Source organism: Urtica dioica, chromosome 4 (assembly GCF_054948205.1).
Source record: "Urtica dioica subsp. dioica isolate 48M chromosome 4, U.dioica_male_clone48M_v1_H2, whole genome shotgun sequence".
NCBI lineage: Eukaryota > Viridiplantae > Streptophyta > Magnoliopsida > Rosales > Urticaceae > Urtica > Urtica dioica.
In genome coordinates this window covers 6630394-6655161 of record NC_142759.1, presented here as the reverse complement: position 1 = coordinate 6655161, position 24768 = coordinate 6630394, and the positions used below count along the sequence as shown (strand labels likewise).

The 24768-nt window shown below is 38.3% G+C and overlaps 4 protein-coding genes and 2 long non-coding RNA genes across 6 annotated transcripts; 4 read left to right on the top strand and 2 right to left on the bottom strand.

The window, feature by feature from the left end:
* Nucleotides 1–681: 681 nt before the first annotated feature.
* Nucleotides 682–3086, top strand: LOC149399805 (putative F-box protein At1g65770). The gene is made up of 2 exons (XM_089613729.1): nt 682–1695; nt 2489–3086. The coding sequence occupies exons 1-2, from the start codon at nt 832–834 to the stop codon at nt 2765–2767; spliced, it is 1143 nt and encodes a 380-aa protein (XP_089469855.1). The 5' UTR covers nt 682–831; the 3' UTR covers nt 2768–3086.
* A 9451-nt stretch (nt 3087–12537) lies between these two features.
* On the top strand, nt 12538–14106 carry LOC149399804 (uncharacterized). The gene is made up of 3 exons (XR_016296591.1): nt 12538–12730; nt 12929–13896; nt 14003–14106. It is a non-coding gene; the product is annotated as an uncharacterized LOC149399804 (long non-coding RNA).
* A 20-nt stretch (nt 14107–14126) lies between these two features.
* Nucleotides 14127–16459, top strand: LOC149399803 (uncharacterized). The gene is made up of 4 exons (XR_016296590.1): nt 14127–14267; nt 14361–14745; nt 14874–15044; nt 15129–16459. It is a non-coding gene; the product is annotated as an uncharacterized LOC149399803 (long non-coding RNA).
* A 1084-nt stretch (nt 16460–17543) lies between these two features.
* On the top strand, nt 17544–19010 carry LOC149399802 (F-box protein SKIP23-like). Its single transcript, XM_089612237.1, has one exon. The coding sequence runs from the start codon at nt 17825–17827 to the stop codon at nt 19007–19009; it is 1185 nt and encodes a 394-aa protein (XP_089468363.1). The 5' UTR covers nt 17544–17824; the 3' UTR covers nt 19010.
* Nucleotides 19011–19161: 151 nt separating this feature from the next.
* LOC149399801 (outer envelope protein) lies at nt 19162–20919 on the bottom strand. The gene is made up of 4 exons (XM_089612239.1): nt 20721–20919; nt 20429–20605; nt 20135–20336; nt 19162–19541 (listed from the first exon to the last, which is right to left on the bottom strand). Exons 1-4 carry the CDS (start codon nt 20777–20779, stop codon nt 19353–19355), a joined length of 627 nt encoding a protein of 208 aa, XP_089468365.1. The 5' UTR covers nt 20780–20919; the 3' UTR covers nt 19162–19352.
* A 1505-nt stretch (nt 20920–22424) lies between these two features.
* Nucleotides 22425–23901, bottom strand: LOC149399800 (SEC14 cytosolic factor family protein / phosphoglyceride transfer family protein). The gene is made up of 3 exons (XM_089613380.1): nt 23673–23901; nt 23311–23575; nt 22425–23022 (listed from the first exon to the last, which is right to left on the bottom strand). Exons 1-3 carry the CDS (start codon nt 23794–23796, stop codon nt 22800–22802), a joined length of 612 nt encoding a protein of 203 aa, XP_089469506.1. The 5' UTR covers nt 23797–23901; the 3' UTR covers nt 22425–22799.
* Between the last annotated feature and the right edge of the window lie 867 nt (nt 23902–24768).

Sequence of the window (24768 nt, the reverse complement as noted above, 5' to 3'; positions counted from 1 at the left end):
TTTACCCTAAAAATGTAAAAATTAGCACCTTTTGAGTTTAATCATTCCCTAAATTTAGAGTCTAGCCTCGTCCCTGGTTATGACAACCCCCTGATGAATAGACACCGTTGTTTTGAGTAGTTTGCTTTTTATTATCAAGTATTTGTTTTAACTAACCAACCATCTACCTCATTCTAAAGATCTAGCTAAGGTTTAATTTTATTTAAAAAAATACCTTACCAAATCGATATTAATTTAATTAACTCTGAACAGTTAATTAAATTAACTTCGGTCTGATATGTTGTTTTTTTTTTAATAAAATAAAATTGAGCTATTTTTTAAAATTTGGGTGATTTTTGGGACTAATTGTCTCTTTTTTATGAAGTGATGTACTTCCCCCCCTGTTCATTCCACATCTTGAATAAGTTTAAGTTACACATGTACATCCAAAGCTCATGTAGACATATGAGACTCTTGCATCCTCTGATATAAATATGATTAAAACATAAAGCATGGTTTAATACATGTACAATTACATAATATTTAGCTAATTAAAAGGAATATGTCCATACATATATTTTTCTTCTTTCAAAACCACGCTATAAACTTGTTTCTATACGTCGCATTCATCTCAAGTTGATATTTTTATTCCACAAGTTCTAATAGTGCATAAAGGAATAAAATATTTTACCTCAAGTTTATTGCTTTTCCATTTTGGATATATAATTAAAGCAACAATCACACATTTCACGACAACACAAGACAACCCCTGAAATCACTTTAGAGTTAGATAAGCTGAAAAAGCAGAAAGACTGGAAGAAAGAAGAGTCAAGACTCAAGACACAAGAAAGAATGGGGTCATTGACCACCACCACCACCTTCAGAGACTGGTGTTCTCTCCCCGAAGAAATCTGGTCGGAAATCAGCAACAGACTCGCCGGAGACCGCTTCAGCATCACAAGACTCCGCTCAGTCTGTCAATCCTTCCGCTCCATCGTCCCTAAATTCACCTCCGATTCCTTCTCTCTCCCACGCTTCAGCTTCTCTAACCGCCGTTACTCCTCCATCCAATCCTTCGTCGGCCTCACCACCGTCTTCAAGATCAGCCGCCCCAACGCCGCCGCATCGTGGATCATCAAAGTCGAATCGACCGCCGATCAGATCTGCCTCCTCGATTCACTCTCCTGCCGCCGAATCTCCGAAATCCGCGAGCTCTCGAACTTCCATCTCTCGGAATTTCAGATCTCGGAGCTCGCGTGTGCCTACTCGCTCCGCTACGTCCAAGCCTCCGCCACAATCACCGGCGTCGAGAAGGTCGTCCTCTCGCCGATCTCCGCCGTCGTCTTCGTGATCTACGACGGAGGGAGGCTAGCGTTCGCCGCCGACGGCGACAAGGATTTAACTCCGATCGAGAGCAGAGTCGTGGATTACAACGACATCACTTTGTTCCGAGGCCAGCCGTATGTTGTGGACCGCTGGGGAACGGTTTCGTGGATCGATGCGTCGATGAGGTTGGTTCAGTTCTCGCCGCCGATGGCCGACGACGGAGCTCGGAAGCACCTCGTCGTGAGCTCCGGCGAGCTTTTCGTTGTGGAGCGGTATTTGGAAGAGGGCAATGGCGAGCAGTTGGCGGCCCAGAATCGCTTACCGATTAATCTGTTCCTTCGCCGCTTCCGGAGACTCGACTATGCCCACCCGAAGTCAATTAATTTCAAGGTTAGTCATGAAATGGACTGTTCTGTTTAGTTTGATAGATGAGAATAAAAGTTGGTCATTAAATAGTTTCATATAATTGGTTATAGTTCCAATTGTTATGACTTATGATGATTGTTTGATATCTTATTCGTAATCGAATCTGCATTTATTGCTTGAAATGGAAATTTTAACGTTTTTATTCTTTTTTATTGAGTTCGTGGTATAGTTATATATAAAATTCCTAAAAACAATCGTTGTGTTGTGTTTTTACCTTTTAATGAAAAATTCTTGTACCGTACAAGTTGCACGTACTAATTACTAAATGAAAAATACTTGTTCTTATTTTTTTTTATTGAATGAGAAAACTGCAGATAATATATTTTGAAATTTTCAATTAACATGACATATTTATTAAAGAAATGAGAATATTGATTATGATGACAATAATTCTATTTTAAAATCAATATACGCTAAACTACATATTTAGAAAGAAAAAAAAAATTATGTTAAGTGGAGGCAGCTCAACAAATTTTGAGGTTTCAAATAAGAATTTTATTTCAAACAATGTTAGTAATGTTGTTTAAAATATAAAATACAAAATATTTATTTTATTATGATTAAATTAATAAATAATAATTAACGTGAGCTATCAAAATACGATCCATCTATACTGATCTAAGTTAATATACTACTACAAAATAATTTTCGTAATAAAGATATATAATTATACATAATTTCTGTAGCGGTAGACGACTATTGCTCGATAACTCACTCATTGTTGAACGAACGAATTCCAATTGTGTTTGAATTGAAGGTGTTCAAGCTAGACGAAGAGTGGGGGAGATGGGTGGAGGTGAAAAACTTGGGAGAGACATCGTTTATTTTGACTTATGACAGTTGTTTCTCAATCAGAGCACGCGAGTTCGATGAGTTTGAACCGAATCGTATATACTACACCGACCAATTTGACGTCGATTGTGCCTGTAGGCACTTGGGGCGTCAAGGCGGGTGCGTCTTCAACATGGAACTCGGCACCATTGACGATCTTTATATCACTCCCGGCTACTCCAACATCATGACCTCAGATCCGTGAACCAAATATTATTCACGGTATGGCTAATATGTATGTGACGTAATTGCTAACTGAATTGTCGTGCATTTAATCGGCAGTGTGACCGATGATCATAATCAGTATATATTGTATTTTTTTTAGACGAATGATAATTAATGATGCTCGATAATATCAATGATGGAATATGGACTAATCGTCACGTGCTAATCGGAGAAAGGATATGTAGCATCTTAATCACGGAGGACATGTCTTTGTTTGAATCTTAGGGTCATCGAATTATGAGTTTGTATAATGATTATGTCAAACTTGTTTGTTCGGGCGGAGCAAATTTTATATTCCATATGAATCGGAAATTTGGAGCTTATTGGAATAGAATGTTGTATTATGACAATGGTCAGAACTTCCGGCAAAACCAAAAATGGGACAACAATTCGGGTACTTTTCATTTTATTTCTACTCGCTAGTATCCGAAGGAAAAAAAAAATTCAAAACAGTTTGGACGGAACAAAAAAATTTGAAAGTGTAGCAAGAGCCAGTGTAACACACCAGTACCAATAACAAGACTGAAGCCCAAATCCGGAGCTGAGTTTTTAATTAAAATACCATTGCTCTCTAATTTATGGACCAGAAAACTTCATAAGTCTTCCAAGCTTGAGCAGAGGTATCACCACGTGATAATTTCTGATTTTAGACATTCATTCATAAGTTGTTATATTATCAGGTTGTCACTCATAGCTGGATGGTTCTGGTTTTCGCAGCACTCTTGCAACCTCTCTCTCGATCCCTTTTATAGTCGAATGATTTTGTAAACCCACGATTTTGTCTTGGATTCGATGGTTAGTGATCGTCTCGTAATATAAGCTGTGAATTCTACTTCAATCTCGGTGGAGTTAGCCATCTCTGATATCTAGACGCTTCTCAGTGAGCTTGTGGTTGTTCATGGCATTATATTTCCCCCAAGGTGAAAATGGTGACCTATAAACTTGAACGAGCTTGTCCATCTATTAATTACTTGTGATGCAAGTTTCGAAAACATTAAAATTATGATGTTTGTTGATTTAAAAATATCCTTGTGCAATAAAGAATAAACACGGCGGACGTCATTCAAAGGCAGAATCCTCACCAGGCCCTTTCCCCGAGCTGCTGTATCCCCTGTCACAGAGCAGCGGAGGACATTCATCACCTTTTCGTCAACTGTCCAACAGCCTCAAGCATTTGGAAGTGGCTCTTCGGGAAGTTAAACATTAATGTCACTTCGATTGTTCTTCTTTCTGATTTTTTCTTGCTTCATGAGACACCGGGGAAGAACAATCGTTGGAAAGAGGCGGTTAAAACGGGGGTGCTGGCAGGCTTTTGGGCTCTGTGGCTAAGCAGGAATAAATGTATTTTTGAGAACGAGGGATGGTGTCAAGAAGGAGTCCGGGAAGTTCTCAATCGGAACATTGCTCTTTGGCTTCACACTGCTTGCAAGGATTTTAAAAAATACTCTTTGGTGGACCTTCAGCGAGACTGGAGTAGTGCTATATAGACCTCCCGGTTTACATAGAAATCTTTTGGATATATTTTTAGGTTTTTTGTTTTTTTGGTACCTTTTTCTGACCGACCTCCTGGTTTGTTGTGGGAGGTTATGAATTGGTCTGGAGAGCGTTTTGCTCTCTCTTTTTGTAAATTGGCACTTTTAGCCTGTTAATATAAGATTCTTGTTTAAAAAAAAAATATCCTTGTGCAATGATTCCAAAATGAAACAAATTTTCCTCTTGATCATTTATGAGAATGTCTCTACTGCATTAAAAAATATCATTAAAAAAAACTCTGAAATTCTGAATAAAAATTATATACGGATAAATCACAGCATCATGTAATAACTAAGAATAAGCAAATGTTTCTTTAATTTTTTTTTAAAAAAAATTAAACATATTCTATTACTTTATACTTTTAAAAATTTAAATGTCAACATAAAATTAGATCCACTATCAATTTAAATTTTACCCCTTAATAACTTTTGATTACTTTATCGAAAACACAAGTACAATAGATACAAATGTCAACATACAAATACCTTTAAATTGTATTTTTGACAATTTTTTAAAGTTATTATAGTGCATTACACATTTTAGAATGATGTACACCACGGTCTTTACAGAGTCACATATTTGGAATAGTTAATATGAACTAAATTGTTTATTTAATTATGTGATGGCATTTCAGAACTAACTTCATCAGGTCGATAATAATTAATACAAACTCTAAATCCTATAGGTAATATTTAGTATTCACAGGATAATAACTTAAAAAATAACCGCAAATGCAAATCGATGGAGGTGCATAATAAATTTAGTGTTATTATTGAGCGCAGGCTGATTGATATTTGGGGTGACTTAACGCCCAAGCACGTTGATTGTTATTAACATTTAATTCTATGGCGCGTGGCTAAAATAAAAAAGGAAACAAAGTGAGAGAAAAGGAAACAAAGAGGTTTTCTTTCCGTTGGAGTTATTAACATTTAATTCTATGGCGCGTGGCTAAAATAAAAAAGGAAACAAAGTGAGAGAAAAGGAAACAAAGAGGTTTTCTTTCCGTTGGAGTTAGCTACGTGTACAACTGGACAGCTACAGCCGTTGGATCTGAAAACAATCCAACGGTGATAAGATCAGTGATTGAGTTAATTGAACCCCAAGTCTAGCCTTGTTATAAAAGGTCACCTGAGAAACTTGTACCGCGTTTCATTTCTTCTTCAATTCTCTCTCTCTCTCTCTCTCTCGATTTAGGGTTATTGAATGGCGATTTAGGGTTTATGCGCCGCCGTATCTACTCGTTCCCAGCATGTCCCTCTTTGCCTCGTCGCCAAAACCCGACGCCGTCGCAGGGCCAATCTTCATCGCCGACCTCGGCAATATGTTTGCCGGTGAAGGGGTTTTCAATCTTCTGCAGAGCCTGGTATGGGTGGTGTCGATCAGCGGCGATGTCCGCGAGGCCAAGTCGCCGCCACCTCCAGGTCTCAACCCCTCCGGCTGCTTGATCGGAGAGCTTCTGCCGGGGCTCCGGTGACGAAGACGCCTCAGAACTGAGCGGCGGTGGTCGGGCTAAAAGCGCGGGTGGAGAGCGCGATTCGCTGTGGATAGAAACAATTCCCGTCGCGTCCCTCGAATAACGAGTATAAACCCTAGAAAGCCAAACGAAAACCCAAGAAAGTCAAACATTCTCTCTCTGAATCCGTTTTTCAATGATTTTGTTCGCCGGGAAGCCACGACGCCGCCACCGGAATCTGGCGGTGGATCTTCAGCACCGTCCCTCTCAGACGCTCGTGCTAGTACGGGTCGGGTATTAGTTACCCGTCCGTAGAGCCTATGGTTGGGATCGGCGCCGGTGAAGCCAACAGAACCACGGCGGCGTAGTGGTGATACGGTGGCTCGGGAACCACGCTCGGGTGGAGAGGAGAGACTAGACGCGACCACGCGGTTTATAAATTCGAATCTGTCATTCTCGAACAAAGGAAGCCTTAAACAAATCGGGAGTATTCTCTTTTTCTTTTCTTTTTGCCCTGTTTTGTATTTTTTTTTTCTAACCCAATATATCTTCACACAGGCTTAGATTCATTCGATTCGTTCTTTGGCGAGGGAGATCAACGAGCTTTGCGAGATAGGTTTGATCGATAAAAGACCACCGTTATATGTGAACTATCTGTTGTTTTATTTGGTGCTTTCTAAAAGTGGCCTTATTATAAATTGTTTTGCAGTTTCTCTACCAACTGCCTCAAGGAAAGGCGAACAACGCTAGCAGAGGAGCTATTTCTTGGGATGATGTCAGTACTTGCAGTGATGTAAGATCAAATGTATATATATAGGACTTGCACAGAGTATGCAATTGTCAGGGTTAAATGGACTTATAGTAATGACTTAACAGTTAAGGGTATGAATTTAGACTAATTCAAAGTTCTTGTTACTATATTAGCTATATATTAGGAGAGGTACTGAAAGAGAAAGGAATAAAATCTTTTTGGAGAGTGTGGCGAAAAGCCCCTAATAAATGGAGTTGCAGTAAAGCTAATGATTCTTCCGTTGCCTTTATAAGAAATTTTTCTTGTAGATCGCTTCTCTTGTTTTTAATTTTTTTAATATATATTATAATGCTAATTACGTGTGTGCTCGATATTCTTGATCAAATTATCACACTCTTTTCAGTTCAAATATTTGATTTTTAATCTATTCCAAAGCTGTTATCATCTCAAAAATTCACATTCTGGTACATATCTTCTCTTTCCCATCTAATAAAAAATTATCTTTTACATAACATTATCCTACTAGTCGTGTTCTGCTAATAGCTTCGATGTTGTACACAGAGTCGGTGAAGCTTTATGTAAAACACATGTTTGTGGAGGAGCTCGGTGCATAAGACTCCTCTACATTATATTGATCCCCCAAGGTCTTTGGTCAGCTATTTTCAATTGGCAAGTTCACAGGATCTGAAACGGCCAAAAATGCTTGGTTTATAAAGGCGGTATTTTAGAATACAAAAACAGGTTTGGTTTTCAACTTTTTAATCTTTCGAGCTTCTGTTTGGTTTTGTTCTTAAGACATAAAAAAAGCTCGGGTTTTTTCTTCATATTTTCTTGAGCCGAAGCAAATCTGATGCGACTTCCTCTGCGTATGTCTTATCTTCTTTTTCACAATCTTTATATCTGTTTTGATCTTCACTGTTGTAACCTTAAATATTTTAAAGTTCACATTTACTAACTATCTCCTCTTTCTCAGTTAAATTTGAATAAGAAGGTTTTTGTATCTTCATCTCTGAACTATCTGCCTCTTTCTCTACAGTTTCTTTATCATGACCAGTGCTGCCACGCGGGTCCTCGCTGCTCCTTCAGTTGACTTATCAGCTGCTCATTCCGTTCACGATTTTGGTTTGAAATAAATTTATTGTTCATTTCATGTTCTAAGTGGTGATGATATCAGTCAGTATTCATTTCATCCCTTCTTTTTTTTATCAGAAAGGCTTTGGCTTCCTTCATTCAAGTGCCATGGCCTCGGCAACGACTTCATTTTGCGTTCTTAGTTAAAAACTTCTTACTTCCTTCTTTAATTGTCTGAATGTTACAAAAATCAGTTTTTTTTTTTTTTATTTTTTATTTTTATTTTTTTTTTAAAAGAAACAACAAAGTTTGGTTATTACTATTTTTTTTTTCTTCAAACTCAACCAGTTTGATTACCGACATTCTATGTAACCTAATGTCGTCCTGATGAGTGATCTCCGTGCATCAATGACACTGACTTTCCCACAAGGACCTTTAACGCCTACGGCAGTGAGCCTGAGGTGATGTTGCCTCTGGACTATTCTGCGTTGGTGCCTTTGTTACGTGATTCTTAACACCTTGATGATTTTCTTGTAGATGTGTTGTAACGGAGTTCGATTTATCGCTCGATTCAGTCGCTGCAAGGAAAGCGGAGGAATGAACTCGCCGGTCAGGATTGTGGGAGAGCAGCACTGTGGTTCTATCTCTCATGGCGGGAAATCCGGTGGTGGCTGGGGGGTGGGTATTTGAAATTCTTTGCTTGGTGTCCTTTCAAGCTTTTAAGCTTTACTCTCTCTCTCTATCTCTGAGTTTTTTTTTTTAAATATAAAAATCAGGTTTTTTTTTTTGTTTTCCCATTTGCTTGAGCCGAAAGAAAGACTGACGTGATGACATGGGACACTGCACAGTTGGAGAACCAAGTGAGCTAAGCAGTGATGCTTTACGAGGAGATGCTTCTGATGGACTGTGAATTCTTGCGATGACATTGTAAGTGCTGGCTCTCTACCTGGTATTTTAATCTTTCTAGCTTTTGTTTTGTTTTGTTTTTTCAAATAAAAAACTCAGGTTTTATTCCATTTTCTTGAGCCACTCCTGCTTATCGCAAACACTGAGAAAAACGTACGAAAGTTGTCTTCTTTTTCCCAATATTGATCACCGCCCCCACATGGGTCCTCGCTGCTCCTCCAGTTAATTGCACGGCGAAGTCAGTTCAGTCACTATCTGGTCTTGGGGCTCTCATCTTTTATTTTTCACTTCATCCCTAATCCTTCGATCAACTACCTTCTTCCTTCTTCTTTAATTGTCTGAATATTACAAATATCGGTTACTATTTGGATTTGATAATCAAACTCAATCATGTTGATAATAGAGATTCTCGAAGGCTAGGGGGTCACCCTTGAGCTACAAGTGAAGCTCCAACGTCAGAATCGGCGCCAACAGGGAGATCTTCTTTATATCTCGCATCAATGGCATTGATTTTACTGTGAGGATCTATAACTACTATGAACGTTATCCTGAGGTATTTTGCCAACGGAATATTCTCTGTTGTTGTCTTTGTTTTGTGATTTGTAACACCTTGATTCTTGTCTTGTAGATGTGCTGCGATGCAGTTTGGTGCTTTGCTGGACTCATTGCTGAGCTTGAGAATTGGCAAGGAAAGCAGAGGTATGAACAAGCTATTGTCAGTCCTGGATTTACTTCTACTTGGTTCCCAAACAGCCCTCATTGGTCATGATCATAGTGTTGTGGTCCTCGCTCTCATGGAGGAAAATCTGACAGTGGCTGGAATGAGAGATTTATCCGGCTAGATGAATGCAACTCTTACTAGAGCATGCAAATACTCTTCTCTCTCTCTCTCTCTCTCTCTCTCTCTCTCTCTCTCTCTCTCTCTCAACAAGGTGAGAATAAAGGTCCAAGATTTCTCTTTTTCACAATCTTGTCAACAACTTTTCTTTCTGGATTCACTGGTTTAAATGAATTTAACAGTTTTCATATTTATATTTCCTAACTATCTTCAAGCTTCTCTAACATTTCTTTATCATGACCACCACAGCCATGTTGATTCTAATCCTATCCCTTGCTGCTCCCACAGTCGATGGCACCATATGTGACACCACTTCTCACACCACGCTCGCCTCCTCAGTGAAGTCGGTCCAGTTGATCCAGTCATGAACCCTGGCCAACTCTCTGGTGTGTATATAAGACATAATCCAGTTCATCGTACTCTATTAACATATAGCTCAACTGTATTCCAAATTTATTTAGTTATTTAATTTGTGTTGATTGTGACCAAACCGCCTTCCTCGTCTTCCACAAGCACCATACAAAGACCCATTTTTAAAAATTATGCTTGGAATTTTTCGGGACCCGCAAAAGAGCGTAATGAGGAATCTCATAGAGATTTGGAGGTAACTTATTTATTTTTAATATTCAAAATTATCCCCTCTCTTTCAAAGCAGTCGAACCAGTTTTGCCACGCTATTGTCTCTTTCTGTGTGTTTGTATGAGATTTTACTAAACAAAAATTATACCATTGGAATTGCAGGAAATGGAAATTTCAGCCTCGGAGGCTCTCCTCTTTATTTTTATTTCACGCTTCAAGCAGGCAGAGAAGATTTCCATTAATGTTCTTTTCATCCCATATTCTATTGTGATGTTTTGGAATAGGGCTTTATTCGTTTTTCTATGGCTTATCTGATCTAATTTTTTCACGACCCTGCAGTTTCTCTGAATATGGGAGCTCAAATTTCTAATGACCAGGTAAAGGTGATATGTGGTATCATGCTTTACAGAATTGGAAGATATCATATGACCATGACCTTGTATTTTATTTTATGCAAATTTTCTGTGTTGGTGAATTGCGAACGTTGAAAAGATTTTCTATTACCAAGAGGACATTACAAGTGCTATCGAGATCGAGGTAACTCATTTTCTTAACATCACATGAAAACTTTGAATTTTGGCACATGGATCAAGATTTACGTTTATTGGAAACTGCAATTTCCATTCTCTTTGCTATTCTATGTTTTTTAATGTTTATATATATATATGCCATCATAGTAAAACTGCAATAATTTTTCTTGAACGGTGTTGTAAGTGAAGATTCTTTTTCGTTTACATCCTGGAGGTATATCTTCGACCATCCTCATTTTGATAACATGTTAAGAGTTGGAAGAATATAGTGTTAGTTTAGTAATATATTTGATGCATATAAATATGGCTTTGGTGGTAGATGTATTAGTACATTCCAGAATGCTTAACCGATATGCAATCATAACCCTTCTCTCTATCAATGTTTCAAAAGAAGATGTTTGATACAAAGATCCATATATTCTGTTATGTTCTGCAAAATAGAAGTTTCTTATTTGCGGGTTATGTCTATATATCTTACCTTTTGTGTTTGTGTGTGTGGATATTTCTGTGTGGAAGAGTATATCCTGATCTTTATAGACAAGCACTCATCAGCATTTTTATTTTTGGAGTTACTCAAGGAACACACTATCTTCTGAGGTATAATATCTTCTTTCAGTGATGTAGGCTTTGACACGACCTGATGAGAGCTGTACAAGGTTTATAGATTTGAATCGCCATTCGTGAACAAAGGAAGCTTTAAATAGGGAGTACTCTTTTTTCTTTTCTTTTTTCGTTAGTCTTTTTGCCTTGTATTGTATTTATTAGTAACCCAATATCTTCACTTAGGCTTTGCGAGAAAGGTTATATTCATTCGGCTCGTTCTTTGGTGAGGGAGAGAAAGCCAGTAATAAGACCACCGGTGTATGCGAACAATCTCTTGTTTTTTTTTTTTTACTGATTTCTGAAAGTGGCGTTATTATAAATTACTTCATGGAAGGCTGAACAATACTTTTTCTGATGAGCGTTACTTCTGCTGATGTCAGTACAATAGCAACTATTTGCATACATAAATCTCATATGTAATGGACGTGTACAGAACAGAGTATACAATTGTTAGGATCTCAGGGTTAAAGGGAATTAAAAAAAATAATGACTAAACAGTTAGGGTATGAATTTAGAATAATTTTATGTTTTTATTATTTTAGCTGTATAGATAGAAGGGATAGTGAAGAAAGTGAATTAATTATTTTTGGGCGAGAGCGAATTAGAGCCTGTAATAAAGAGAGTGGTACCAAAGCTAATGGTTATTCCATTACCAATGGATTCTTTGAAAGAAGTTTATATAAATCGCTTATTAGTTCTCTTGTTTTTTAGTTTTTGATGTATATTGTTATGCTAACTTTTTGTGTGTTCTCGATTTCCTTGCTCTAACTACCAAGCTGTTTTCAGGTCTGTATTTGAATTTGAGTCTATCAGAAGGCTTTTATCATCTCCAAAATCCACATCCTTGTGCATAACTTCTCTTGCATATCTGTCAGAATCTTCTACTGCATCATCTTTTTTAACAGTCTTGTTCTTTCAAAAGCTCCGATGCTCTAAACTGAGTCGATGGAGCTTATGCAAAACGCATGTTCGTCGGTGCACAATAGTCCTCTTTATTATATTGCACGCCCAAGGTTTTTGGCGAACTATTTTTTATTTACTGCAAATTTTTTGGCACTTGATTACTGAAATTGTTCACTTTATTTATCTAATGACCGACTATCGAAGCGAAAGAGTTGATACGTTAATTTATTTATTTGGAGGAGGACATCAGACCGGAACCTGACTTCTGCGAAAGAGTGGTTGCTTGTATGGGATTGGGCAAAGCTCACATGTCTTGGTCTGTTTCTTCTCTTTGCCAAACTTACTCACAGTTCTTTAAATATAAAAAGTACTCAGGTGTTTTTTTTTCTTCCTCATTTGCTTGAGCCGAAGAAAATCTGATGTGATCGCTTCTGCGTTATGGTACAAAGGCCCAAAAGTAATGTTCTTTTTTACATTTTTTTTCTTTCTTTTTTGATATTCACAACTATATATAAATTAGATACTTTTCCTATCTTCATCTCTGAACTATATGCCTCTTTCTCTACAGTTTTTTTTTATTATGACCATCACCGCCACGTGGGTCCTCACTGCTCCTTTAATAGACTGCTTGGCGAAGTCGGTCTGTTCACTATTTGGATTGGAAGAAATTTGATCTTGGGGCACTCATCTGTTATTGTTCATTTCATGTTCTAGGCGGTCAGAGATGATTTCCATCGGTGTTCATTTCATCCCTCTTTTTTGTTTATCGAAATAGGGTACGGCTTCCTTCATTTCATCAAGTACCACGGCTTCTGCACCGACTTCATTTTTGGCCTCAGTCAAAACTTACTTCTCACTTGCTTCTTAATCGTCTGAATTTTACAAAGATTGGTCGTTAACACCTTAATGTTGTTGACTATTATGTGTTAATGTCTTAGTTTTGTGATTCTTAACACCTTGATGCTGTTTTGTAGATGTGTGGTAGCGGAGTTTGATTCAGCCGCTGCAAGGAAATTTGAGGACTGAGCTTGCTGGTCAGGATCGCTGGAGAGCATGTGGTCCTCTCTACCTCGGCAACAAGCTTTCCGGTCCTCGATGTTCGGATAGCGGGTACTTCAATCGTCTGCAGAGACTGGAGTTGGTGGTGTTGATCAGCGGTGTTGTCCATGAGGCCAAGTTTCTCCACCTCCACAAGGTCTCAACCCGTACTCGGCTTCTGGATCGGAGCTTCTGCTGAGGTGAAAGCAGCGCGGATATGGAGACACGTCCAATCCCGTCCCAACTTTGTGTGTCGGAAGGTTGCGGTGTTTGGGTGGCGGGTACTTCTCGTGGATTAGGTGGTGTTGGTCTGCGACGTCGCACCACCTTCAACTCGTCTGGTTAAGGGATCAGAGCTTCTCTCAGGACAAGGTTGAGAGACTTGAATCGTAATTATTGAACAAAGAAAGCTGTAAATAGAGAGTACTCATTTTTTCATTGGACTATTTTGTGATGGTGCCTCTGTTTTGTGATTCTTAACGCCTTGATGTTTGTCTTGAAGATGTGTGGTAGCAGGCGTTCGATTCATCCGCTGGTCATCTCTCTCATTGGAAGTGCATAGAATGGGCATTAGTTATGGTTTTGCAGTGTGTTGAGTCTGTGTTTGATTTGAAATGAGGATTTTTTTCATTAAGATAAGTCTTTAAGAGGGATTTGAAAGTTACCTTTGTGTGAAATTCCATAACTTTAGAATCACTAGTGTATTACTACAACTGGTCCGGGAACACAGCAAAACAAAAAAAAAAGGACTATCATGGTTCAGTGACACTTGTTTATTTCAAAAACTAATGAGCTGTTGGGATTCGTACTGTGTGAACCTGGGAAGCCTTGCAGTGTCGCTGCAGTCTGTTAGTATGGAGGGACATCCATGGGGCCTCAAATATCGGCTCTAAAGTCTGTTGTTGTAAGCATTTCTACTCTCTTTGCAATATTATTTGAACTGTGAGATCTTGTTCTTTCTATTACATGGGTACGTGTATAATACCTTAAATTCTTGATGGCCTTTCCAGCTTTTGCATGCAAATACGAGTTAGGATTTGGGATTTCAATTGCGCTAGGAGCATCACCAACAGCCAAAACAAATTAGGATTTCAACTTCTTCATCTTTCTAGGTTCTGTTCTGTTTGGGTTCGCTCTGTTTGTTTTTTAATTTTTCATAGAAAACTCTCAGGTTTGGCATATTCCCCATTTGCTTAAAGCCGAAAGCAAGTCTGTAAAATGGAAATATAACATGATGCTTCTGATGGGCCGTTTGTTTTTTCTCGCGACGACATGGTAAGCGATGGATTTCAATCCGATATGTTCACATGCTGACTGATTCACAGGCCTTGTTAAGAGGGGAGTGATTTATTCGGGATTGTTTTGTAGTTTACCTTTGTCGATTTCCTCATGGAGGGTCAAATCACACTCGAAGAGGAGCTGATACTTTGGCTGACAAGGGTCCAGCATCGAGTTATTCTGCTCCTCAGGATTGTTTTCCCTCGAAAAACTTTAACTAATTTCTCAAACTTCTTTCCTTAATTTTCTTTCATGACTATTCATTAATTATCTTAGCTTTGTGTAAAAAAAATACATGGTTTGATCTTCTATTTCGTTCGTTTAGTGCAGAAATCTCTTCCTGCTGCCTGCTTTTCTTTTCCAAACTCCCTCACAGTTTCTGCATTCGGGCAATCAACACAATTTGCGTCGCTCATCTCTGTCATGTGCAAGGGCGGAAACGTCAATAGAGCTTCCACTCCAAAGCACAAAACAGGTTAGCTGTTCAAGAATCTCTTTCACTCCAATGGCTGACTGTTAGGTGAATATATATGACATAATTCCTTTGATCGTACCATATTTTCAGCTGTGTTTGATTTTACCGTGACATGTAACTGGAAACAGATGGGAGAAGCAGATAAGAAGTTTTCTGAACATCCGGGGTGTGGAGACAGTGGTGGTGAATTTGAACAAATTGTGTCCTTGTCGTCCACAAGGTTCATGACACTATCCTGACGCCCTTAAATTTCGTTACAATGATATGAAAAGACAATGAACTGCACGCTGGTGTATTGGGTAACGAGGTTTATTTTCTGCAAGATGATGCTCTGATTAGTGTCCCACTGATACTGATGCTTATCTTCCATCCAATATCATCAGGTATTAATATTTACGGCCTCCTTGTCTTTCCATCCTTTCTAAACTCGTCTCAGTACCTTCAAGGTATGCATCTCAGTTTCTCTATTGGGATTCCTCTCTGGAAATTTTCTTATATGTCTGGATGGTATATTGGATTTCATTTTTTTCTCTCTTTCAAGATGGTTTGGCTCTCTTTATTACGTACGAGCTTACAGGCTGAGAGTGGATATATGCTCTTCAAGGGGCTTATGTTTTGTGTTTTGTTGCTTATATTCTGGGATGGTGTACTGTGGCTTCCATTTACTTCTTATTTTGGGACAGTATTGCTCTTATATTCATTATTTGAGGACTCTTGAAACTGGGATGTTCATGTTGATAAGTGGATACATATTGTCAAGCGGCTGGGCTTCTTTTTTTATTCTGATTACTGATTGACATGATTTATTGACCGAGGCTTCTTTTCGGGCTGTGATTACTGATTTGCGTTGGCCGAGTTATCGTTCTTGCTTGCACTTTGGATTTGTTGATATTTGGCTTCCTGGTTATCTCGGCTAGTCTATTTCTGGATGTGAAAATCGTTATAATCTGTGAGGTGGCTAACTCTAATATGGGAGACGATTGTTTGTTTCTCCAGTAGGCAAACATATTCTTTTTTGGGATATCTGCCCTATACTACAGTCACAACATGCATGGATAAAGCATTTTGAGATAGAAGGTTTCTATCAGCAGTCTTCATGAAGCTAGTTAAGTATCAACTGATTTTTGGACTTTTTTGTTGTTTTTTTTACCTTGTCTTCTACGGTTGTGTTTGTGTAGAGTATGCCTTGCTCATCTCTTTTTTTAAAGTAAGTTTATTAGCTAGCTGTGAAATTGTGAGCTAGGTCCCTTTGTTGTCTTTTGTTGCTTGTGCTTGCGAATTCCCAAATTTTTTGTCTTCATTATTTGAATTTATGTGTGATATAGTACTTCGAAGATGTAGCCTTATAATTGTGTGTGTGCGCGTTTTTTTTTTTTTTTTTTTTTTTTAATATTTACTCTTTCTTGTCTGTTTAGTTTAGTTGTGCTTCAACATTTTGGTTGTAAATTTTGTCTTGTGTTGCGATATGAATTTCATTTATTGGTTATTTGCTGTTTCTTTGGCTTGCTATTTTTTTTTTTTTTTTTTAGATGTTGCTGACATGTCTACTTGACCATCTGTATGTGTTTGATTTATGATTTTGATCCCGAGATTAGGGCTATATGTTGGTTATGATTTCTTAGTGCATCAGATTGTGTATATATATATATTATTCATTATATTATTTATTTATATATGATGATGCACAATGATGAATAATATGGTGGGTTACATATCATTTGCTTGTTTATCCGTCATTTATAATTTGAACTTTGTATTATATATTAGTTTGAAAATGCCACTACTTTTACAGTCTTTGGTGAGTGGCCTTTTGCATTGCACTATTTTATATAAATAACAATTTCAAAATTATGAAATGTACATTTTACTTACAAAATATATATATATATATATATATATATATATATATATATATATATATTCGAAAAGGACTAAAAGAGCTACTAAATCAATAGGTTAGAGATCAAAATAGCACAACCATAAAGTTTAGACTATTTGCGCCATAAACCTTAAAGTTATATTATATTATTGTAGTTTTTGTTTTTGCACGCTGATAGAATGGAACTTTTGAACAAGCACTAATTATAGGAATTAGGTTTTAATCTTTTTAATTAGAAAAAACATGAAATATATTAGTGTCGCGGTGGAATGACCATCATCGCATCCGCGACATATGAACTCCACATGTTCCAATTGGGGATACAATTTTGTAAGGTCTGTAAAATCTTTGATATGAACCACAATCAATAAAGAAATCCAATTTACATAAATAATGCTTTGAAGGCAAGACCTACATGGGCGGCGGGGTGGAGGGTGATAATTTGTAGCCAATAAATTGACGGTTTAAACGAAGAAGATAGCTCTTTAGATTGGAGCTTATTGCCTCGTTAATTTGATACATATTGCTGCTAGTTCGTTTTTTAGTTTTTTCAAATGTTCTTGGGTTCCTAGTAAGATTAATGAGGTTGCTCATCTACTCTGCCAGACCAATCCTCTTAACCACACAGATGTAAATTTTCCATATGAAAACTATGTTAATCATTCTTGCTGTTAATGAAAACTTTTCACGTTTTAAAAAAACGTTTCATATTCAGCCTAATTACTATTATCTGATAAAAAAAAAGGGTACTATTATATCTAGTATTTCAACAAACAAAGTATTAATAAATCACTCCGAAATGAATAAATAAACTAAATTATTGAAAAAAAATAATAATAATAACGAAATCGGTGGGTTCCACATTAAACGTGTCACAAAACGAGTGGAACCGGAAATGATAACGCCAAAATAGGGGTGTTGAGCCGTGTTGCTCACACGGAGAACAAATTTTATCTGGGGAAGTAAAAGAAAAAAAAAACAGTAAAGAAATCATATATGAAATGACCAAGTCAAAAAACGGCCAATAGGATAGCTTGGCAGGCAAGAAAGAAAAGTCAAACACACAAATCCATATCAAATTCATTACACGGAATCGTAATCCTCACCACCATATGACAAAACCAAACCCCAAAAAACCGACCAATAGGATAGCTTGGCAGGCAAAAAAGAAAAGTCAAACACACAAATCATATCAAATTCATGACTCGGAATCGTAATCCTCACCACCATATGACAAAAAAAAGCCTGAACAGAAAAGAAGTAAAGAAAATGGGGATGAGTGGGAAAAGAGGCAACGGTTGGTCCGACCTCCCGCGAGAGCTGTTGGAGAGCATCGCCGATCGTCTCTGCAACGCCAGTGACGTGTCTCGATTCCGCTCCGTCTGCGAGTCGTGGCGATCCTCAGCCAAACCCTTCTCTGAGCCAATCTCTTTCCCTCTCAGACTCCCTCACCTGGGCTCTCCCACCAACAACCCTCACTCCTTCTCTCTCCTCTCCCAATCCACTCTCTACCACCTCTCCGACCCTTCTTCCTCTTCCTCTTGCCTCCTCAAGCTCAGACCCCGAGAGGACAAAGGTCAACGCCAAACCCACGTCCTGGTCAACCCTCTCTCCCCTCTCCCCATCACCCCTCTCCCCGAGTCCTTCCCCACCGAAATAGACTCGTCCCGCTTCAGACTCTCCGAGCTCGCCAGAGCTTACTCGCTGCGCCTCTCTTCCTCCGCCGGATTCTCCGGCTACAAAGTAGCCCTCTCTCTCGCCCGATCGCTCGTCGCGGCGGTGGCCGCCGGAGTCCTCGTCGAGCTCGACCTGAAATCCCCGGACCGGCGATGGAGGGTCATCGACGACGTGTCGTCCCAGCTCTCGTTCCAGGACGTCGTGCTCCACAAAGAGAAGTTCGTCGCGACGGATAGCAACGGAAGGACCGTCGAGATCTCCGCCGCGGGCCACAAAGCCTCGGTGATCGCGCGCCAGGTGGCGGCTTCCGGCGGCGGGGACAAGAAGAGCCTGGTGGTCGCCGGAGAGGAGCTTCTTCTGGTGGACGCCTACGTGGCAAAAGGTGGTCGGGGAGAGAGGTTCAGGGTTTACCGGCTGAGCGAGGCCGAGCGGCGCTGGGACGAGGTGAGGGAGTTGGAGGAAGATCGGGTCGTGTTTCTCGGCGAGGACTGCTCGTTCTCCGTCCCCGCCGGTGATCTCGGCCCGGGCTTCGAGGGCAATTGCGTCATTTACCGCGACCCGGCTTTCATGGTGTTCACGCTCGGAGACCGACGAGTTTCGTCTTTGGCTTGGCGGCCCGAGTACGCTCAGCTTTTTCACCCGCCCGTCCACGTCCACCGGAGAGTCCACAAAGACTCGGTTTCTTGCTTGTTCAATCTCTGCTTGTGATTTCTGTATTGTGTATTTGGTTCTCTCTAGCTTAGTTAGTAAGATAGTACTAATTTGGGTACCGAGTTTTTTAAAAAAACAAAATATATAAATGTGTAATTTTCATAAGCATCTCCATGAAAAGGCTTAAAAATGTCTATTTGCAAAAAAAAAGAATGTACTCAAATCCAAATCTCTAATACTTTTGAATGCATTTGAGTTCCATAGCTCTGTACAACTACTACACACAACAAAGGAGTCTTATCATATATATACATATGGATTGTTGGTGTAAAGACTTGAAATTTAGTTGCTAGCCATGAAGTGAACATATCTGGGTGATGTTATGTGATAGAAAGAGAAGCTAGGATTGGGAAGAGGTGAGGTGTTTTTGGAGTGAGTTGGCGGATTGATGGGCAAAATACTTTTGCCTGAGCAGGACATAGGGATACCCGACGAAAGACAAAACGTGGGCCGGTTTGGAGAACGAAACGATCTCGTACCACACCTCGTTCTTCTCGTCCATCTCTATCGAGAAACGCTCCTCGCCCGCCTGTTCAATCAAACCCAAACATTAAAAAAAAAAAAAAAAATTACAAAAAAGCAATACGAAGATGTCGGAATTCAACAAAGTAGTGTAAATCCAAGCTGTTCAAGTTTTAACAAGCACAGGTTCAAAATCCTCACATGATCTTGTAACACGAAAGAAATTTAATCTTTCATGTTATCGGAGAAACTGAAGTTGTCACAAGTTAGATGTAATCATGGACAAACGGGAGTGGAACAAACTGGAATTCTGTTTCGTTCCGCCAAAAAGACAGAACCGATTTCTATTATTTTTTCGAAACTATGTAAACATAAATTTTCTATCCGGTTTGGCCAGAATTCCCTACTGTTCAGAACACAACACCCCATTCCAGTTGGTTCCAAAATTCCGTTAAGGTCAACATGGAATTCCATACCCAGGTTTGGCCTAAGTTAGATGACTATATATATTCTCACAAATCCCTAATTACTCAACATCATTTTTTTCCCCAACCCTAAAACATGGCCCGAAAGTACGAAAAAAATCACCACGTTTCTTACGAAAATAACTGATTTTTCATTAATTGACCACTCTAATTAAGTAGGGGTGTGTGTACTAACCAGCAAGTGACCTCGGAGCGTACCGCCACCGAAACTAAAAGAAGGCAAGGGCTCCTTTTTAGCTCTCCTCTTCTCGTCGACGAACACGACCTTAAGAGGCATCGCCAGCCATGGAAGAAGCTCTTTCTCACACACGCAGAACTTGGCACCGACTTCAACCGGAGTCTTCGGATCAACAAATGCCCAATCCAATCCAAAATGCCTTTACATAACATCAATACAACATGGAATTTTTCACTTCACTCTTTAATAAACAAGATATCATATTTTTCTGTTTTTTTTTTTTTTTTTTACCTCCAAGACTGAAGAGCGGTTTTGCCCTTTTCGTATGAGTCGATCCCGGAGCCAACTAAAACCCGGGTGTGGTTCAGGAAAAACCCTTCTTCTCTCAGGCTTTTGTCTCCTCTCAGCCACGAAATGGGCTTTGCACTAGCTCCTCTGTGTTTAGCTTCGTAGTTAAAGTCACCGGACCTGCTTCATCACAAACACTCGCAACAGGTCATATATGAAACTAGTTTTTCTTCTGTTGGAAAAAAAAAAAATTATTAAATAACCATGTAGATGTAGTTAAAGTACCAATCTTTACCTTTCAATGCAAGAGTTTTGGTCTTTCGGAGACGGACGAGACCAGAACAAGAAAACCATTTTTTTCGATCTGAAACACTATTTTCCTTTAGCAAGAGCAGAGAGGCTGGTTCGAGTCTGTAGGAGAAGAACTAATGAGAGATTTGATGGCGAGAATGGGTATTGGACCTACGGCTATTTTCAATCGACCCAGAACTGAAATATGAATTCTGCTCCACTATTCAAAGTATCTTTATCCGACATGAAAATTTATTTGGGGACCCACAAACAATCAACACAGCAAAAAGCCAAAACCTTTCTTACAGTGTGCGGTACGTTTTTTCTTATGAACGATAAAGAACCGGGAATGAGACGGAAATTCATGACAATGACTGTTAATTTAGATATTATACATCCTTGTTATGTACTCATGATTGTCAATCTATTATCTAATAGAAAATTTTCATGCTATTGGTGTAACTAAGAAAATAATTAGTAAAGCGTCACGCTTATATTAAATTTAAATTTGGGTGATAATTATGTGAATGTGTGAATCAATAGTATTGATAACTATTTATCATTGTTTATCAATTTTATATTAAAATAATTATCCGAATAAATTGATTATCCACACAATATATTTTGATTTTACATGTGAGTTGAAATAAATAGTTATTATTTGCAGCAAGCATGTTCTTCAGAGTGATTGAGTGTAAGAGACGCATAGCGTGAATCCGGTTGAAGAGGTTCTAAATAGCGCAATGACAAGGCTTCGTGGTTTTGAGTATCTTAATAGAAGTTTTCTTAAGATCCTTTAATCGGCACAAAACTCTTGACATGTAGCTGCTTCTTCTTCTTCTTCTTTTTCAACTGTTTCATCTTTTGCTATGATTGCATCATCAACATGAAATAATATCGACGTACTTTTTGTTATGTCACTAATTGCAGCGATGAAGTTCCCATTATGTTACGAACACCATTCCTGAAGCCCATAATCAGACAGTCAAGTGGGATAGCAGCATCAAAAATGTATTTTCCATTGTTTTTCCTTCAGGAGGGACATGAGACGGGGTGGGGATTCCTCGATTGTTTCCTACTTAAAGCGTTGAACAATTCGAATTTAATTCGCGATTGTTACAGCTCACTCGAGGGTGTCGCACAATGTCGTCTTATATTATCGCCTTACTTTAAAGTGAACGTAAATGATATTTTGCCCAATTGTTACTTCTTCTCCAATTATTTGCAATTATCCTAATGTCGTCTTGTATTATGGCCTTACTTTAAAGTGAACGTAACTGATATTTTTCCCAATTATTACTTCTTATCCAATTATTTTCAATTATCCTACTCACAAAGATTAGTGACATCAAATATTGACCGAGTATATGTTTGGATATCAATCATTTGATTTATAAGAAATTTTTTATTTACAAATAACTAATGCTAAAATTTGAGTCGATGGAAACGTAGACATTTTAAAACCATAAACCTAACTTATGATTTTTATGATAGTATAAAACAGCAAAATTATGTTATTAGATCGAAACATATTTCTATTTGTTCATAATCTTACAACCAAGAGAGTTACAAACAATCCTAGACGTCTAGACTCTAGACCCATCAACTATAAATAGCCATGGAAGGTATATTTTACCCCAAAAAAAAAAAATAAATAAATTACGACTGATTATTTCCGACTCAAAAGCAATATTGCTGAGTCAAAGTCAAACACAACACTGCATTCATTATATACAAGCACTTCTACAAAATTCATCACTGAACGCTAAACATTTTCCTAATTGAGAAACAAAGGTTGCTAACTTGAATGTTGACAAAACATTTTCCGATATATCTCGGTTTATGCACTAATTTTGTCTCACCATCCAACCAAACTCACTCTTATCAAATAAACTTTTGGCCAGTCAATCCCATAAACTTGAGAACTCAAACCACACACACACATTGTGCATCTTAATTCTAAACCTCTCTTTGGTTTGCAAAGAACACAAACACAAAAGAGCCTCCTCTTCCTCTTTCAAAACCAAACACAACAAACAAACCCATATATATACACACACGTTTATTTATTTGGTGGGTCCTCCTATGAGATACACCTCATGGAGTACATGGAGACGGCAGGGGAATCCACTGCGGGTGCATCGTAGTTCCTAGGGTGGTCGCTCTCCAAGCCGTAGTCCATCATTGGACGGTGCTCCAAATCCTCATCGTGGTCGCGCACGAATTCAGGCAACTCTATCTCGTTCTTTCTAATCGCCTCCCACAGGTAGTCAAGCCTGCTCACGTACCTCAGCTTACCGTACAGCCTGCCACACCGAATCAAAACCAAATACCTTACCGTCAGCCGAAGCTCATGGTAGCACCAGCCTACCTAAAATTGCTAAAATGCGCACCACCAAAAACCAACCCCTTTTGTCATGTATAGAAGGGTAAAATTGGCATGTAATTATAGATTTTTTCTAAATATGTTCTGGCCCGCGCACGTTAGCTTTGTTGTGTATAAAGTTCCTAAAATGCGCAATGATCAATCATTGAATTTCATTATATCATATGGACATTAATATATGAATATTAATAAATAAATTCGAATTTACCCTCCGGAGAAGAGTAAGCGGCCAAAAGTGGCGAGGAAAAGCCGGGACTGTAAACCAGGATGAACGAAATAAACAGCCTCGAGATTCTCTTTCACGTTCATCGGAATCGCATCGTAGATCGCTCGCAGAGCCGAGATCCCCGGGAAATTCTCGCTCCTCTGGACTCCGGTATGAACGTAGACGATCGAAAACGGTTTCTTTCCAAGCCGCGGAAATACTTTATCGTCCAGATATTTCCGCAGAACGTCGACGTTCAACAGACGAGCTACGATAATTTATTAAGGAAAAAAGATCTTTTAATCCAAACAAGGTCTTAAAAGAAACAGCGAATCGATTGATCTATTGATCGAATGATTTTTTACCAGGAAAAAACTTTCCAATCACGCGAAAGATCTTTCTTCCTCGCTTGTCTTTGCCTTTGATCTTGAAAACGTCGAGCTTTTCGATAAGCTGCTCTTGTTCCGATTCAGAGATTTGAGCGGACATTTTTCTCTTGGTAGAGAGAGATGAGAGAAAGAGAAATTGTTGATTGGATGAGAAAAAGGCTTTGTTATTTATAATATATTGATTAATAAATGAAGGAATTTGTGTATATTTATTTCAAGAGGAGACAGAATTATAACTGGTCAGATTGAGAGGGAATATCCTAACGAATCTTCTCTTTTTAAATAACTACGCAGATGGTTTGGCGGTCCGATGTTGGTATCGAGATGATCCTAGCCGTTGGTTTCTCATTGGCGATAATTACTGGTTTTTCATTATAATTTGTTCGAGGATAATAACCTAAAAGAAAAATAATAATAATACAAGAGCAGGTTCTGCTTTTGGATTTTGGTCAAATGCGGGGAAGTGTTTGGTCATTTTTGTAGTTTTTGGATAAAATCGTAAAGATAAAATACCAATTACCACCCGCCTTTTCTTTGCTGATTTTTCTTATCTTTTTTTTTTCTTCCAATTATTTAACATTTGAAGTGAAACACTGAAACTAGATCGATTTGCTTTGGTTGTTCAGTTTGACTGGTTATAAACCAATTTTAATAATAGAAACTGAACTTTTTTCCTCAAATTAAAGTTTGGAATTTGGATCAATGAAAAAAAATGATCTTCCAGTTCTTTAAATTAGTAATCTTTGAGAATTTTAGTTATATAATTTTTTTTTGAATTTTGGATCTAAATTTAAAATCGAATATATAAATCAGTTAATCGATGCAAAATGATTGTTCAGTTCAAACTAATTTTTATATATAAATTGATAATTGGTCTATACTCTATACCGTCCGGTCTTTAATCAAATAAAAAAAAAGACTAACAACAAACCAGATTAATTTAGCTCTTTAAAACTAGTATTAGTTTTGAAATTGGATTGTAGAAATACGAATCCATTTTTTATGACAACGGTAGTTCTAAGCAAAGTTCTATCACTGGATGGAGCTAGTGAAGATTGAAGAAGAAGAGTAA